The following is a 19,361-nucleotide window of genomic DNA, read 5'->3' as shown; positions in this document are numbered from 1 at the left end:
GGCAGGGGGAGCCAAATGTTTTTACTGTAGTAAGCCTCGGCATGTGCAGACAGATTGCTATAAGAAGCAGAGTGACATGCGAAATGGAAAAGTGCAACAAAACAACTATGCATCCTCTAGTAGAAATAATGAGGATAATGAGAGGTTGTTTGTTATGCAACATGTGGTTAATGTTGTGTCTGGAAATGATGTAGCAGCATGTAAGGATGACATATGGTATGTTGATTCAGGTGCTTCAAACCACATGACAAGTCATGGTGAGTGGTTCAAAGAAATGAAAGAGTCTTGAAAGAACAAGTTTTGTTGAAACAGGAGATGACACTGCTCATCCGATTGCCCATGTTAGAGATGTGCCATTGTCCATGCAGGATGGTAAAGTGAAGTATCTTGCAAATGTACTTCATGTTCCAAACATTACAAAGAATCTAGTCTCTGTTGGTCAGATGATTGAGCAGGGTTTGCAAGTTCGGTTTAACCCTGATGGCTGCTATGTAGAAGACTTTAAAGATAAGTGCGGGTTGGTTGCAAAAGGCAACAGAGTGGACAAAATGTTTACATTGAATGTAAAGATGCCTGAAGTGAGTGCTGCAATGTTTACAAATGGTTTAGAAGTTGTTGCAGATATAGACATTTGACATAAGAGAATTAGGCATGTAAATGTGCAAAGAATGAAGTCTATACAGACTAAAGAAATTGTGATAGGACTGCCTAAGTTTAAAGTTGAAAGTATGCAGAAAGATTGTAAAGCATGTCAATTTGGGAAGCAAATAAAACATGTATTTCCACATAACAGAAATGTGAGCAAGAATGTACTAGATGTGCATTCAGATGTACGAAGTCCTGCGAAGACTATGTCTAAGGTGGTTGTAGATACTACGTAACATTCATTGATGACCACACAAGGAAAGTGTGGGTGTACTTCATAAAGAGAGGAGTGAAGTGTTCACTCATATTCAAAATTACAGAGTTATGGCTGGAAAACAGACAGGAAAGCATGTGAAGTGCCTAAGGTCAGATGGAGGGGGAGAATTCTTCTCCAATGAGTTCTCTGAATTCTTGCAAAAGAATGGCATTCAGAGACAATTTACATGTAGATACACTCCGTAGCAAAATGGAGTTGCTGAGTGGAAAAACAAACACATTGCAAAGATAGCACAAGCATTGATAGCAGAGAAGAATATACCACATAGCTATTGGGCTAAGGCTGTGTCTACAGCAATTTATATCATGAGCAGGACTCCTACTGTAGCCATACATGATGTAACGCCAGAGGACAGGTTTACTGGCAGGAAACCTAATTTGTCTCACTTGAAAGTTTTTGGATGTATTGCATATGTGCATGTGCCAGATGAGCTGCGTACTATGTTGGATCCAAAAGCAAAAAAATGTGTGTTTATTGGGTATTCCCTCAAGCAAAAGGGATATAGATGTTATAATCCTGCTACACATGAATTGAGGGTAAGCAGGGATGTTGTATTTGATGAGATGAGTAGCTGGTATGCTGCTGAAAAAGATACTGTTGGGGTGATGTAAATGAAAATGTGGTTACATAGAATGCAAGTCAGCAATCACAGTCATTGAGTGGACTAGGAGAGTCCTCATCCAGTGGTTCTGTTGATAGACCATGGAGTGGCAGGCTGCCTCATAATACCAGTCCTAAAAATGTAGTTGGTACATCACATAAAGGCAAAGAGAAAGTGGTTGAGCCCCTTGATATGCCTCATACTTCTGCTGGGCATTCTCTTGTTGATGGAGATTCTAGTGGCTCGAAGATGAGCCTTGATAAGGAGCTTGGGATTTTAGCAATGAGAACACCTAGTGTGAAGAAGGCTATAAAAGCCATGAATGCAAAGTTACAAAGATCTGGAAGAGTCAAAAATCCCGTGCAGAGGTTGACTTATGATGGTTATGTGGCACATCACTATGCGTATATGGCAAAAGTTGTGCAAGTTGTAGAACCCACATGTTTTGATGAGGCTATTGGAAATGTGTATTGGGAGAAAGCTATGGATGAGGAGATGGATGCATTGTATGGAAATGAGGCATGGGATTTGGTGCCATTGCCTGAAGACAAGAAAGCTATTGATTGTAAGTGAGTGTATAAGGTGAAACATAACAGTGATGGTAGCAAAGGATATGCGCAAACACATGGGATTGATTATGAGGAGACATTTACCCCAACTGCAAAGATGGCAACAATGAGAGTTGTGATTACAGTGGCTACAGCTAAAGGTTGGTTTTTACATCAAATGGATGTAAAAAATGCATTCTTGCATGCAAGAAGAGGTGTATATGGATCAGCCACCAGGTTTTGAGGATACAGATCACCCAGAGTATGTATGTAAGCTTTGTAAGGCCTTGTATGGATTGAAGCAAGCTCCACGAGCATGGCATGACAAGATTGTTGAGTATCTTGTCGCTATTGGTTTTCATATGGCGGATGCAGATCACTCTTTGTATGTGCGCAAGAGTGATAAGGGTGTTGTGATCATCACTATATATGTAGATGATCTTATTGTTGGGGGTAGACAACTTGGAAGAGATTGAACATGTGAAAAGTCTTCTCAAAAGGAACCATCAATGATGCCCCTATGTGACCTACATCCCATGACAAATCTATCTCCAAATAGTATAAGATCTAAGGAGATGTCTAGATCAAATGCAAATCTATCAAGATCTATGCCATACGATCTACTATGAATATGATCATCATCCATCAAATCGCTGATTGTGTCATCCTCACAATCTCTACAATCATCATCATGATCATGGTATGTGTCCATCAATGGAATCCATGTATAACCTATATCCAAGATAGGTCAACCTCTCTAATCACTAGATCTAGGAAAATGCCCAAATCAAATACAAAGCTCTCTAGACCCATACGCATAATCCTACCTTTCCTACGAGATCCAACCTGAAAAAAATCATCACTACTCACATGCACTATCCTTGACTGCTCAAATACATGAACTCTATCCACAGGAATGCTATGAATACTAGGAGTAGTGGTCGTATCAGCGATATCTCCACAAATAGAAATCCTAGAAGAATAGCATGATGCATCTAACACTAGGAACTCTAGTCTATGCATAGGTGTCTCTGTCACTCATATGCAGAGTATCACTATCCTCAAGAATGTCACCACAATCAACTCTAGAGTATCCTCATAATCCGTAGGAAAGATGATAGGCATAGAAGTGTTAATTCTCAGTATACTCACTACCATCTCTGCCCTCAAGATCATGCCCACATGATCTGGCTCACACACATCACTATCACATACATCATCATCATGTGCATATGTATTAGTGGCATCATGTGCACGTATATCACTATGATCATGTGCATGTGTGTGCAATACATCAATATCATCGTGTGTGTGCGTTACAATACATCATCATCTCCATCATAATACAATGAATGAGTTGGTATAAGTAATGACAATCAATGAGTTGATGGCTAGTCAATGTCATGGGTGAGTTGTAGAAGCTATCAAGGCCCATGCGAACACCACTGTGATAGCGACTGAGATGAAGGATTTAGGAGATTTGCGCTATTTTTTTGGGAATTGAGGTCATTCGCACACCTGAGGGTATTTGGCTATCTCAGAGACAGTATGCATTGGACATGTTGTCCAAGTATGGGATGACTGATTGTAAGCCAATCTCGGTACCATTAGATCAAAATGGCAAGCTTAGTGCGAATGCAGGTTATGTGCTGGAGGATCCCACTATGTACAGGAAGATTGTGGGGAGTTTGATCTATGTCACGATCATCAGGCCAGATTTGAGCTACACTGTTGGCTTAGAAAGCCAGTTTATGCAGGTTCCGCGCAAACCACATCTTGACAGTGTACGACGCACACTTTGGTATTTGAGGGCCACTGTTGATTATGCATTGTTTTATGCAGTAGGTGTACCATTGGAGCTATATGGATACACAGATGCAGATTAGGCAGATAGCATCTCAGACATGAGAGCTACTAGTGGATTTATGTTTTCATTGGGGAGTATTGCTGTGACATGAAGCAGCAAGACGCAACCCACAGTTGCCTTGTCAAGTACAGAGGCAGAGTACGAAGGAGTTGCCGTGGTAGCATGTGAGGTAGCTTGGTTACGCAAGCTACTTGCTGATTTGGGATTACATGTGGAGAGAAAGATTGTCATATATTGTGACAATCTTCGCAGTATACAGTTGGCCAGGAACCCAATTTTTCATGCGCGGACGAAACACATCGAGGTGCATTACCACTTCATGAGAGAGAGAGAGTCTTGGCAAGCGACATAGACTTGACCTACGTCAGCACACAAGATCAGGTCACTGACATCTTCACGAAGGCCTTGGGAGCTCAGAAGCTCCGCAGATTTCGAGATATACTTGGAGTTCATGAGCTGGAGTTAAGCTTGAGGGGAAGTGTTGAGATATCAAGCTCAACATGAGCTGATCATTGGCAGATTTGGTAGCTAGCACCAACATATCTTCGCCAGAGATTCGACAATTGGACTACACTGACTAGTCAACATCTACCCACTCCTCTTAGCGTGTTCACATTATGGACCACTTGTATATACTCTATTATGTGTGTTAGTCACTTTATCTTCTTTGTAGACCTCTTTTGTTGTGTGAAGAAAATGAATTTTCAGCCTCTCACCTTGTGTGTTCTCTTCTAGGGTTTATGTGAGTGTGTGCTTGCAAGAGCTCAAGCTCTCTTCTCCCCTCCGTCTTTTCACCTCCACCCATCACAGACTCTCACTTGGGAAATCTATGCACAACAACTTTATGATGTGCCAAATCAACTTATACCGCAGCCACACATGGCATGTCCCACATCAACCATCCCTTCCAACACCACCAATGTCACTCAGGACCTATTGAAGTTACATAATGGTCAAGACAAAGATCATAAGGACCTTCGTGTGCAGAAAACTTTGCACATGGACAACACATCCTGGGCCCAATTTTTGTGGATCTTTTTAAGGCGGCCTTATGTGAAGGCTTTCTCCCCTCCTAGACCACCAACACCACTATCCCCATCCATAATGCAAGAGACCCACACAAACCCAAATAACTACAGGACCATCATGATAGGTGTTATGTACCTAATGTGAGGGCGAAAGGACGAAAGGACCAGATGAGCGAGAGGTCACAGGAAATCAGCACAGCATGAAATGGATGAATGAGTGTATGTATAATGATGAAGTAATCCAGTACAAGAGGCCCTCTGATGTGAGGTGACTCTGAGTAGACCAGGAGGAAATCAACGCAGCATGAAATGGATGAATGAGTGTATGTATAATGATGAAGTAATCCAGTACAAGAGGCCCTCTGATGTGAGGTGACTCTGAGTAGACCAGCGAGGAACCAAAGACGAAGTTGAAGCAAGAGGCTCGCTCGGTAACGAAGGCTCACGTCGAGGATGGCGGTGGCACTCCGAGTGTGCAGCAGTAGAAGTAGTCGAAGGCTGCTGAAGCACTGCTGAACTGAGGCACGATCAGCTGCTTACAGAGCTGCAAGAGAGCATGATCAGAGCTGCAGATGTGTGCTGCTGTAGAGGTGCAAAGTTCAAACAGGCTGCTGGCTTGTTGACGTGATGATGCATATGCAACGATAGCCGGTTTGATGAAGACGGCTGCTGCTGTAGAAGGATGCGCAAGAATAATAGCCAGGGGCTGGTATGCAGCACTGGAGGCAGAATGATGATGAAGATCAACAATCACTGGGCTGCTGCTGAGTGTCCTGCGCAGGTGTTGATGACGTGTTGGGTTGGCCGGGCTGCTGCTTGCGTTGGTTCATGTGTGATAATCCACGCGGCTGCTACAGTGCTCTAGCCGACGTATTGGTTGCACTGGTTAATGAAGCGCCAGCTAGTGTGTGTGTGTGTAGATGTTCGTTGATCATATGCGATGGCTGTAGACGATTTGATGAAGGCACATTTATATAATGCTTGGAGTAGTAGTCAGCCAGAACAAACCGACCACCAAAAGAAAAAGGTTTTTTTTAGATAATATACTGGCGCCCTTTTTGGCTGGTGGTCACACACCTAAAGCTAATCCTCAGGATTAGTTTCTAATCTAGGCATGGTTGGGGAGCCCTGAGATGAGGGGGAAGGTTGCACGCAGGTTCCAGGTGGCTAGGGGTCAATATTATTTATAAATGGTTGCTGGCTAACTCTCTCTCTCTCTCTCTCACACACACACACAAAGGTCGACTACTTACAAGATTGGGGTTTGGATTCAAGATCCTTGTTACCAGCTTACGCGCTCCAGAAGGAAACCATTGTGGAAATCTAAACTCTGCCTTGTGGATCTGTATCGCAAAGTTAGTTCAAACAATACTCATAACAACAACAACTAAATTTCAATCTGTAAAAAGCATACAGGTCTATTAAAAGGAAGGTTGTAGTAAACCAACAGAACACACTTCTCAGCTATGAGGTGTCTTTGCTCACCTTTCTGTACAAGTTCATAAGGTTAGAATCATCAAATGGCAGAAACCCTGCCATCAAGACAAACAATATGACTCCGCAGGACCACAGATCTGCTTGGGCACCATTGTATCCTTTATGTACAATCACCTGCAAGAAGATGAGCAAGCTCAGCCAGCTGTAAACCTTTAGCTTGGAATGGCATACAAAAGGATGGACATAGAAAGCACAGTTAAACTTTTGTAGTAGCATGCAAGTGGAAACATACCCACATTTTGATTATGCATAACACGTGCTACGACCTATATTGATTAATCAAAGCTAAAAGCATTCATGTACATGCGCGCACACCTGTTGTACAAATTCCAACAGCAAAGTGGATTTACGAGCAAGCACATGAAAATGAATATTCAATATGTTCAAGCCACCATGTATCTTTGGAGAACACATCTTTGGCATTGACAAAAGACGAAGACCCTTTTTACGATGTTGAGTTTTCCACACAATTGCCATTGCTAGAGACATAAACCGATCTATATCAGCTTTCCTCCACATAATCAATGGAAGAAAGAACTGTATGTAAGCCATTACAATAGCCTGCACTATCCTGAGACGTACATGAAGAGGCCAAGTGGAAAGCTGCCAATAATCAATTTTGCGATTCAATTTTAGCATAACCCATTGAATCATTTGTGAAGATGACAGCTGCCAACCCAAAGGGTAACCCAAATGACGAACGATATGTCCACCAGGAGGTATTCCACCGGGCCACAATACATGATGCCATTGCTGTACATTAAGCGCAAGCAAGGTAGACTTACGGAAATTCACTTTCAAACCAGCAGCCAAACCAAAAAGTTCCAAAGCCTCCATTAATCTCTGAAGATCTTGTTGCGTATTCTTGGGCATAAAAAAAGAATCATCAGCATAAGCTTGAGCCAGGAAAGTATGCCCAGCAGGAAGCTGCAAGCCATGCAATTCATCAGTAGCTTGCAGAAAGTCCAAGTAGCAAAGAAAAGGATGTGTGGCAATAGCAAACAACAAGGAACTAAGCGGACAACCCTGGCGAACTGAACGTCCCAATTTCCAAGAATCCGATAGAGAAGAGCTCAAAATCAAAGAAGCATCACTGTCATTATAGAGCCAATACACAATATTTTGCCACTTTGCACCGAAACCAAGATAACTCATAGTCATAGCTATATAGTCCCAATGCACAGAATCAAAAGCTTTCTCGATATCAACCTGCAAAATGAGTACATCCTGCTTAGTGTATTTGGCATATTCAATGGCAATATAAGCATTAGCCAAATTATCATTGATTTGCCTTCGAGGCACAAAACCATATTGCGCAGGATGCAAACCATCATGTAAAAATCCTTTAATACGATTTGCCAACATCTTAGTCAGAAGCTTATAGATGACAGGCATAAGAGTAATGGGCCTCCAATCAGAAAAAGCTTCACAAAGATGCCGCTTAGAGAAAAGCTTAACCAATCCTTCTTTCCAAGAAGATGGTAGTACATCATTTGCCCAAGCTTCATTGATCATATACAGCAATGATTGTTCCAGTTGAGGCCAAAAAGCATGGAAAAATTCCACTGTCAATCCATCCCATCCGGGAGATTTCCATCGACCCATTGAACGTAAAGCATCTTTAAGTTCAATATCAGTGAACGGAGATTCTAATACCAAAGCATCCTGTGGAGAAATAATGAGCCGAACATGATGCAATAAAGCATAACGAGCATTAAGTATGTCAGGTGAAGTAGTTGGCGGTTTAGCAAAAAGAGCTGCAAAATGCTGACTAGCAATATATGAGAGCTCCGACAAAGAATGAGTCCATTGACCATCAGATTTTTTCACCCTTCTCATGCATTCCTTTTGTCTTGAAGCATGTAGATTTTTGAAAAAATCTTTGGAAGAGCAACCCTTATCTATGATAGCTCGATATCGCGAACGTGTCAACCATTTTTGCAATTTTCTCTCATCATTTAGCATGAGGAAATGCTTAGCCTGCATTAAAGATTCTTGTTCATTGGAATTTAAAACCCGAAACTGAGCAAGATCGGCCATAGATTGACATGTTTCTTTAGCCTGCAAGATCCGATCCCGCAAGTCGGCCATGTAATAACGACCATAATCACAGATCACAGCCTGCATGCGCTGAACAAATTGAAACCAAGCAATGTCAATATCCTCATGCATTTGAAGGGGCAAAGGCTCAATGGCTTGCAAAACCATTTCCTTGAAATCAGCATGCACAAGATAACTGTTGTTTAAAAGCAACAGCCTATGTTTCTTAAGAATAGAAACATCTTGTGGCATATCAAAATAAAGGCCTAACCATAAAGGAGAATGATCAGAGAGTAACATGGAATGATCAATCCATAGCTTGCAAACAAAATCATCATATTGGTCAGCATGTAACAAGTACCAACGATCCAAACGTGTCCAGATATGTGGAAAAGCATTGTGATTAAAAGTAAACCCTTGCAGATGAGGGAATACATGTTGCCATAGGTCCAAAATATTGCAGGAAGAGAGCAAATCATTCCATGTTCTGCGTTCAGCTCCAAGCATATGAGTTCTTCCAGTGGAATTAAATTCAGGAGATGGAGCATTACTAAAATCTCCACAAAGGAATGCATTATGGAGCCAAGGATATGCCAACATTTGTGACCATATATTTGCCCTGTCAGCTGAGCTTTGTGGTGCATAAACTGCTGCAAATTCATAAATTTGTCCATACAATAAGCATTGAATGACCATCCATCTGCCAGCAGAATCATTGTAGGCCAACATTGGTTGCAGATCATGCTTAACAAGCATAAAAACTCCCGAGTAATGCTGAGTGCCTGCATAAAATATATCATAACCAGCAAAGTGACCTGATTGACCCACTAAGGTATGCTGATTGTGTTCTTGCACACACACCAGATGAGGTTGCATTTTATGTACATAGTGCCAAAACAATCTAAATTTACCAGGATCACAAAGTCCTCTAATATTGTACGAAAGACATTTTATTGGAGCATCAAACATCAAATCTGTACAAAGGTATATACAGTGAACAGCCAGCAAAATCAATGCTGCATAACAACAACTGAATCAGGGAGAGAGCCTTCGCCCTGAATCAAGAGAGACTCATGCATATTCGTATCAACACACATATCCAAAGCATTTACATCGGTATCCATACTCGAGGAAGCACCTCGAACTACATCCGACCATATTCTAGAAAGCATGGTCGATGAAATGGAAGACTGTGCAATAGTGGCAGATGCAGTCCAATTACGTGAAGGAACGGGAGCACGACGAACCATAGTAGCTTTTTTCGAAGTTTTCCATTCAGCCGAAGATATTTTATCTTTTCCTTTATCCTTAGGTTGATTAGGCACGGCCAAAGAAGAAACAACTTGTGGAATAACTTTAGCTTTTCCTTTCTCTTTCTCCTTTTGAGTATTTCGAGTGGCTTGATTTGTTGGTATCTCCTTAACTTGAGTTGACTCCACATTCGCTGAAATGGGAGGTACAGCAGATAACGGCGGAGGATGCAGCAGAGAAGGACATTCAGAAGCCATATGCCCAAACTTATGACAAGTGAAACAAGCACCTGCAAGTGAAACAAGCACCTGCAAAGACTCCCCAATTTAATTTGAAGTAGCGTGCACCCATGCCACGCACATTTTCTACTTCAACAGCAATTGCAGGTGGTTGCTCATGGTCCGTATCCCACAAGATGCAAAATCTGTTTTTGTTTCCTGTAGGACGAGGTGCACAAACCACTTTGCCCAGAGTGGCTGCTATACCTGGCAAATGTTCCCTCAAATATTCTGGAAAATCCACGACCTCGACCCAAACAGGACAACGATGCCTAATCAAGGACTGATAGTCCTTGGTCGGGGACCAAGGTAACACATGTACCAACTGTACACCAAACATAAGGGGAGAAGTTTCAAGCATCTGCTGCTTATATTGACCATCGGACAGTAATACATCATAAAAACCCCTTGCTGCAAAGTGAACTCCATCTACAAAGGGTCCACCTAGAATGGACTGAATCCATTGAGCTACTTCTTGCGCAGAAGGCATTTTACCCGGAAAGAAGAGAATAATCCCTTTCTCTGAGTATCTACGCAGAGGAGACACAATCGTCGGCAATTTAATCTTGTAACTGAAAGGAGGAGGCGGGTCCTTCCATTTGACACGACTGTCTACAAAGTCCTCACATAAAGCCTCATATACAAACTGTGCATCCGACGAATCTTGCTTAATCATGGTGACAGATTCAATTGCAGCATGCTGCCTCTTGTTACTGTCTGCTGCATTATCCCGGCGAGCATAGGTCACAACAGTCTCAGACATAATTGCAAGAGTAAAGTCTGTACAACACTGCTAAACAACTTCTTCTTTTTTTGGAAAGCTGTATGCTGTATACTGGAACCTTTAAAATTTCTGAAAAGGAAGGCGAAACTCTTCGCCCACGAGTGTAGTGATTGCCGTGTGCGTAGAAGAAGCTGTCGGCAAGCCAATACACGAAGAAGAGCTCCTTTGTAATCCTCCAACGCACCTCTCACCTCCCTTTCACACACACACACACACACAGAAGCAGATTACCCCACACACGCACACACACACAGACAGTCCTATACAGGTCGCAGAAGGCAGGAGGAAGAGCAGATTAACGATGAGAAGACTGCGCAACTGAACACACACACACACACACACACTTTTTTTTTTTGTAAAGCTTCATGTCATTAATTACAGGTGGGAAACCTCAAAACGAGGAAAACCCACTAAAAAGACCATTTACAAGGGAGACTAGTAGAGTGTTCACTATGTTGAGTGTGAACATAGTTAAACATCTAAAAAACAATCTGTAAAAAGAGCATACAGAGATGAGTCAATCTCATGAAGAGAGAGACAGTCATATAAAGATTGCTGAAGAGAGGAATGGAAGAATGAGTAAGCATCCAAATGAGGTCCAGCAAAAACTATCCTGTTGCGAGACTGCCAGGTAGTCCATAAAGCCCAATAACGAACCCAATCAAAGAAGACTTTATAGGATCTAAGGGGTGATGGGAGAAGACCGAAGATCCAAAAGTATTTCCCAAAGGGTGCCTGTCGGAAGCGGGCTCTCAAACGTGCAGCAATCTGATCCAAAAAAGTCCTGGTGAGAGGACAACTCCACAAAAGATGAAAGACTGTCTCTTGAGAAGCACCACAACTATGACAAGTTGAAGGTGCCAAAAGTCGCCTAGCCAAGAAAAGCCCGACTGGCAAGACTCCAATCAAGCATCTCCATAAAAAAAGTCTACTTTTCAAAGGCAGACTGCATTTCCAAAGAGAATGAAGCCGCTGTTTCCACCAAGTCTGACTTTTATGAAGATGCCAAATCTGATTCGCATGTTCTTGAACCCAAGAGGCAGGCAACAAGAGATGATATATCGAACGAACCGAAAGTTTAGCCATTGATAAAGGGCCTCGTGCAGGTTGTTCTCTTCTAAGGCTCCAATCAACCAAACGATCAGAACGATCCAAATCTGCAATTGGTTCAAAAGGAGCAAGAAGCTCTCGAATAAGCTGCCAGATTGTTCTATAATGCATTCCCAGACCAAAATTTCTGGCGGCAACCACAAAAGAAAGCACATGGCCACCAGCATCCAAAACATCATCAATAAGATAAACTCCTTTCTTTGAAAGGAAATATGCCTTCCTAGGCTCACGTAGAGCCAAGGGTACATCAAAAGCCTTTGACCAATGAATACTCTCAAGGCGAAGCGAAGAAGATTGCCCATTAAGCCTGGGATTCCAAAAAAGATATTGCGTAACCTGTTTCCAGGCAGAAATCAACTTAGATGAAAGAGGGCAGCCGACAATTTTTCCATCGAAATGGCTGAAAATTGCATCCCAATACGTAACAGTCCACTTTCCAAAAGCAGATGAAGACATTAACATACACATATGACCCAACATAATAGCCCATGGCTGGCGCTGTTGTACAAATTCCAACAGCAAAGTGGATTTACGAGCAAGCACATGAAAATGAATATTCAATATGTTCAAGCCACCATGTATCTTTGGAGAACACATCTTTGGCATTGACAAAAGACGAAGACCCTTTTTACGATGTTGAGTTTTCCACACAATTGCCATTGCTAGAGACATAAACCAATCTATATCAGCTTTCCTCCACATAATCAATGGAAGAAAGAACTGTATGTAAGCCATTACAATAGCCTGCACTATCCTGAGACGTACATGAAGAGGCCAAGTGGAAAGCTGCCAATAATCAATTTTGCGATTCAATTTTAGCATAACCCATTGAATCATTTGTGAAGATGACATCTGCCAACCCAAAGGGTAACCCAAATGACGAACGATATGTCCACCAGGAGGTATTCCACCGGGCCACAATACATGATGCCATTGCTGTACATTAAGCGCAAGCAAGGTAGACTTACGGAAGTTTACTTTCAAACCAGCAGCCAGACCAAAAAGTTCCAAAGCCTCCATTAATCTCTGAAGATCTTGTTGCGTATTCTTGGGCATAAAAAAAGAATCATCAGCATAAGCCTGAGCCAGGAAAGTATGCCCAGCAGGAAGCTGTAAGCCATGCAATTCATCAGTAGCTTGCAAAAAATCCAAGTAGCAAAGAAAAGGATGTGTGGCAATAGCAAACAACAGGGAACCAAGCGGACAACCCTGGCGAACTGAACGTCCCAATTTCCAAGAATCTGATAGAGAAGAGCTCAAAATCAAAGAAGCATCACTGTCATTATAGAGCCAATACACAATATTTTGTCACTTTGCACCAAAACCAAGATAACTCATAGTCATAGCTATATAATCCCAATGCACAGAATCAAAAGCTCTCTCGATATCAACCTGCGTTCAGCTCCAAGCATATGAGTTCTTCCAGTGGAATTAAATTCAGGAGATGGAGCATTATTAAAATCTCCACAAAGGAATGCATTATGGAGCCAGGGATAAGCCAACATTTGTGACCATATATTTGCCCTGTCAGCTGAGCTTTGTGGCGCATAAACTACTGCAAATTCATAAATTTGTCCATACAATGAACATTGAATGACCATCCATCTGCCAGCAGAATCATTGTAGGCCAACATTGGTTGCAGATCATGCTTAACAAGCATAAAAACTCCTGAGTAATGCTGAGTGCCCGCATAAAATATATCATAACCAGCAAAGTGACCTGATTGACCCACTAAGGTATGCTTATTGTGTTCTTGCACACACACCAGATGAGGTTGCATTTTATGTACATAGTGCCAAAACAACCTAAATTTGCCAGGATCACAAAGTCCTCTAATATTATACGAGAGACATTTTATTGGAGCATCAAACATCAAATCTGTACAAAGGTATATACAGTGAACAGCCAGCCAAAATCAATGCATAACAACAACTGAGTCAGGGAGAGAGCCCTCGCCCTGAATCAAGAGAGACTCATGCATATTCGTATCAACACACATATCCAAAGGATTTACATCGGCATCCATACTTGAGGAAGTACCTCGAACTACATCTGACCATATTCTAGAAAGCATAGTCGAAGAAGTGGAAGACTGTGCAATAGTGGTAGATGCAGTCCAATTACGTGAAGGAATGGGAGCACGACGAACCATAGTAGCTTTTTTCGGAGTTTTCCATTCAGCCGAAGATATTTTATCTTTTCCTTTATCCTTGGGTTGATTAGGCACGGCCAAAGAAGAAACAACTTGTGGAATAACTTTAGCTTTTCCTTTCTCTTTCTCCTTTTGAGTATTTCGAGTGGCTTGATTTGTTGGTATCTCCTTAACTTGAGTAGGCTGCACATTCGCTGAAATGGGAGGTACAGCAGATAATGGTGGAGGATGCAGTAGAGAGGGACATTCAGAAGCCATATGCCCAAATTTATGACAAGTGAAACAAGCACCTGCAAAGACTCCCCAATTTGAAATAACGTGCACCCATGCCACGCACATTTTCTACTTCAACAGCAATTGCAGGTGGTTGCTCATGGTCCGTATCCCAAGATGCAAAATCTATTTTTGTTTCCTGTAGGACGAGGTGCACAAACCACTTTGCCCAGAGTGGCTGCTATACCTGGCAAGTGTTCCCTCAAATATTCCGGAAAATCCACGACCTCGACCCAAACAAGACAACGATGCCTAATCAAGGACTGATAGTCCTTGGTCGGGGACCAAGGTAACACATGTACCAACTGTATACCAAACATAAGGGGAGAAGTTTCAAGCATCTGCTGCTTATATTGACCATCAGACAGTAATACATCATAAAAACCCCTTGCTGCAAAGTGAACTCCATCTACAAAGGGTCCACCTAGAATGGACTGAATCCATTGAGCTACTTCTTGCACAGAAGGCATTTTGCCCGGAAAGAAGAGGATAATCCCTTTTTCTGAGTATCTACGCAGAGGAGACACAATCGTCGGCAATATAATCTTATAACTGAAAGAAGGAGGCGGGTCCTTCCATTTGATACAACTGTCTACAAAGTCTTCACATAAAGCCTCATATACAAACTGTGCATCCGACGAATCTTGCTTAATCATGGTGATAGATTCAATTGCAGGATGCTGCCTCTTGTTACTGTCTGCAGCAGTATCCCGGCGAGCATAGGTCACAACAGTCTCAGACATAATTGTAAGAGTAGAGTCTGTACAACACTGCCAAACAACTTTTTTTTTTTTAATGAAAGCCGTATGCTGTATACAGTAGCCTAAAAATTTCTGCTGATGCGAATCAAAAAGAAGCTCTATTTGCTGGAATGCTGAAACTGACTTTTGCTGATGCGAATGAAGAGAAGCACTGTACACTGGAAATCTGAAACTGATTTCGAACTGTAGAAAATCTGCACAAGCAAAACTGAATCTGAAAAGGAGGGCGAAGCTATACGAGGAGAGAGGAAGGCGTGCGAAGAACCGACAAGAAGAAGCGCACACACACACTACACACACACACACACACACACACACACACACACACAGCCGCACACACACACAGAGTCGTATAGGCGCACACAGAACGCGGAAGAGAGGAAAAGGGGCTGATAGACGATGGGAAGGCAGAGTAAGTGTGCGTAAAGAGGGGATCCCCAGGTGAACGCGATGAGGGCTGGAAAGGCGACACAGTCCAGGAAGCAGGCGAACCAGGCGAGTAGGTCGAGGCGAGCGAACAGGTCGAGCGAGCCACACACCTCTCCACACACACACACACACACACACACATACATACATACAACCAATGGACACACAAGAAGGGCCTACCTTATATGAAGAGAACCTTATCTAGCAAAGCATTAACCGGCAACAACAACTTACTTGCACACTAGCTAACATAGCAGAAACACACTACCAGAAGGCACACAAGGATACTCCCGACCTTAGCATGTGCCATATTATGCACACCAAGATTCGGCTTAAAAGCATCACAAATGTGCCCAAGCAACATGGACTTTGAAATAAAATCACACAAATAAAGATGCTAACAATCTAGTTTTTATGTATGCCTAAAGCATTGTATACCTCTGGGGCAACATAGTTTGGAGTGCCACACGTAGTATGAAGAAGACCATCTTCCTGCAAAATGCTTAAGTTACAACCCCTCCAGGTTAAGCATAGCAGCTATAAACACAATGCAAAAGCAAGCTTGCATGTAGATAGTGCAGGTAGCACACATGATAAAGGATTAAACAGGCACTCACCCTTAACTGTTGAGGAAGGGCACTGAGCCCAAAGTCAGAGACCTTCAAATTTCCATTACTATCCAAAAGTAGATTCTCCGGCTGTGTGGGCCAAAAAAACATTAAGAATCGGTAGGATTGCTGGACCCAAAACTCAACCTATGTCAAGTCTAAAGATGCGCTAGCAGTCCACACACTTGACACCCCCCCCCTGCCGCTTTGTTCTCCCCCTTCTGTGAGAGCCCCCATATCACATGCAAGCAGAGGGCAATAAAAAATTGGTCTACTTTACATGTTTTTTTGAGTATATAAAACATCTCCTGTAACGTATACATACTCTAGAGATAAATATTTAACACCCCTATTGTTAGTCAAATATTTTAGAAGCTAATAAACAATACATCTCTGAATATAAAGAGTCACAAGATCGTCAATGAGGTGAGTTCACAACCCACCCTATCTAAGAGGAGTTTAAACCCCAACTCCTCTTTAAAAAATCAAGGAAAATAGAAAACAATGTTAAGTACACCTAATGAAAAACCATCTCCTGTGCACTGAAGTGATATCATACAATTTTTTTTAAACGATGCCCCCAGAGTATGTAATACTGCAACAAACCATAAAAAGAAAAAGGGGCTGACCTTCAAATCCCTGTGATATACTCCCCTGCTATGGCAATAATCCACAGCGTTTATGAGTTGCTGAAAGTACTTTCTTGCTTCATCCTCCTTCAACCTTCCTTTAGAGGCCTGTTACTTGCCGAAGAAAAAAAAAACACCAAATAAAAGTCAGTCACATTTAGGTAGCAATATGCTAAAACTATACAAACACCATCCATATGGAAAGTGTAATAGAACCTGTACTGCAGATTTAAGGTATGACTTACAATCTTATTGAACAGCTCCCCTCCTGTTACATACTCAAGCACAAAGTATATCTTCGACTTGCTTGCCAGGATCTGTGTGCAAAGCCATTGTTATCGATGTCAGCATGAAGTATGTATAAGCCAATGCTTTCTAAGCCATTGTTATCCATGCTAGCATGAGCTATGTGTAAGCCACTGCCATTGATGCTGAGATATTGCTGTGTAAGACATTGCCGTGGATGTATAAAGGGTTGATTGCAAGATCAGCCATAGGCTCAAATAAAACTATGTTAAAAAAAAAGAATAAAAGAAAGAAAATAGAATGTAATCACCTCGTGCATCTGTACAACATTAGGGTGCTTCACAAGCTTCATAGTGGATATCTCCCTTTTGATCTGTTGGCATGCAGAACAAAGTACTCTTGTTAGAGCCAATAATCACTCGGTCACAGTTCTTTGTAAACAAGCAAGTATCTAGCAAAGCTTAAAGAGATTGAATGATTCTTGCAAAGCACCACTATGAGCATATTATTCTTTGAACATCAAGTATTAGCTCTATCTTTGTACATCATTGATATCTTTTCTCTAGCATGCTAGATTAAGGGCCAATGTGTATGTGTGTTGCTGGGAAAGGGAAAGGGGGGGGGGGGGTACACAAACACGCATGCATACATATATGTATGTGTATCTATCTAGCTATATCGATACATACATACATACATACATGCATATGCTTGCATGCATGCGCGCGTGCACACACACACACACACAAATGAAGATGGATAGATATGCATACATGTGTGTGTTCATGTGTGCACTGGGTACGTATGCGTCATTTCACTCAAGTGTGTCTCAAAATACCACAAAAAGTTCATGCAAGAGGTTCAATGAGATAGTGTATCATAACCACACCTGTTCAACCAACTGGTCCTTGAAGATTTTTTCCTTGTCAAGAACCTTGATTGCCACACTTTGGCCAGTTTCAGTGTTTCTTGCAAACTTAACCTTGGCGAAGGTCCCTTCACCCAGCACACGCCCAAGCTCGTACTTGCCCACCCTTGTGCGAAGATTCTCGGTCTTCTCATTACTCCTACTCATTTTCCAAAATATTTAATAAAAGACCTGATTTGGGCAATGACCACACGATCGCTCAAATGTAGTGCAAGCCCAAATCGGGAGTAAACAACCCACTTTCCCTGTGCTTGCAGAATAGCCCAACTCAGCCTGCAAAGTCAAAAATTTCAGTGTATATAGCCCAACTGGCAGGAGCGCCCAACATGCAGATAATGCAGGTAATTGCAGGTAAGCACAAAAACATTGAAACCTTTGGATGCCAAAAAATAGAAAAATTTGTGAAAATTAGCTCCACTGGAAGAAATCTACTCACAGATGGGGTGTGAAATTGCAAGGTCCCAAAATGCAAGTAAGGGCAGAAGGTGGGATAAGAAGATCTTAAATGAAAAAGTCCCTTTTACCCTCGGAAAGATGAGACAAGGGAGGCAATCTCAGTCCAGACTAACAAATCTATAATCCAGAGAGAAGCCGATTGGCAATCCTGAGTGGTGGGTCACCATATTCCTTGATTTCACATCGACTAGTTCTTTCCAATGGTGGGGACCCAAGCCTTTGGGCTCAATTTTCAAATCTTGATAAGTGTTCACATGGACTGCCCACCACACGGCCCTTTGTGGATCATGTAAGCCTCGCGTGAGCCAAAAGCCACTTTTTTTCACAAGGACTTCCTACCAAACACTTGGCAAGCCCTTCTCTCTAAGATGTGGGTCATGTGGGAGGAGCCTAAAGCGATCGAGAAGGTATATTACACATAGCCATCATACTCTGCGTTGCTTGCCCATAACCTAGGTTTGTGGGGTCAACCAAACTATTTATAAAGTTGTTCCCATATGAGTTTCTTATTACATGTTGCCACATAGTACACAAGGACTACCAGGTCCCTTATGGGAAATTATAAATTTTTTGTGTCTTATATAAAGTGTACCAAAATTACCTCAATGACTTAAAACCTATAATAGGCAAGTTTGTGTGTACACTTTATATATATATATATATATATATATATATATATATATATATATATATATATATATATATATCCTACCTACCTTTTCCCTTTACCCCTTTACCTTTCCTTTTTTTTATAAACTTTTTTTTAAATAACTTTTTTCTAAAAGAAAAACTTTTTTTTGCTTTAAACTTTTTAACTTTTTTTTGTACGGTTTTTGGTTTTTGGTTTTCGGTTTCACCACAACTACTTAAAAAAGGGGTGTTGTCAAGACTTCTCAATTTATTTTTTTTTTCCAATTTGTCTCCTTTGACTTGTGGCCAAAAAGCTTGCCCA

General features: G+C 41.8%; 1 protein-coding gene across 1 annotated transcript in view; it reads right to left on the bottom strand.

Annotated features, from left to right (window-relative positions):
- The window catches only part of LOC147629483 (CBL-interacting protein kinase 32-like), a 34,159-nt gene extending 15,629 nt beyond the window's left edge, over positions 1 to 18,530 (bottom strand). Inside the window, exons 1-9 of the mRNA XM_086812740.1 lie at positions 18,390 to 18,530; positions 17,915 to 18,226; positions 17,336 to 17,398; positions 17,025 to 17,096; positions 16,780 to 16,887; positions 16,160 to 16,240; positions 15,981 to 16,034; positions 6,452 to 6,577; positions 6,220 to 6,309 (exon numbers count right to left, since the gene is read on the bottom strand). Coding sequence (XP_086668866.1) covers positions 6,220 to 6,309; positions 6,452 to 6,577; positions 15,981 to 16,034; positions 16,160 to 16,240; positions 16,780 to 16,887; positions 17,025 to 17,096; positions 17,336 to 17,398; positions 17,915 to 18,100 — 780 coding nt within the window. The 5' untranslated portion in view covers positions 18,101 to 18,226; positions 18,390 to 18,530. The remainder of the gene's footprint in view (positions 1 to 6,219; positions 6,310 to 6,451; positions 6,578 to 15,980; positions 16,035 to 16,159; positions 16,241 to 16,779; positions 16,888 to 17,024; positions 17,097 to 17,335; positions 17,399 to 17,914; positions 18,227 to 18,389) is intronic.
- Between the last annotated feature and the right edge of the window lie 831 nt (positions 18,531 to 19,361).

The sequence above is a fragment of the Cibotium barometz genome, chromosome 18 (genome assembly GCF_041138505.1).
Source record: "Cibotium barometz isolate CiBa-2024 chromosome 18, ASM4113850v1, whole genome shotgun sequence".
Classification (NCBI taxonomy): Eukaryota; Viridiplantae; Streptophyta; class Polypodiopsida; order Cyatheales; family Cibotiaceae; genus Cibotium; species Cibotium barometz.
Note: the sequence above shows the minus strand (reverse complement) of the source record. Positions and strands in the feature narration are given on the sequence as shown.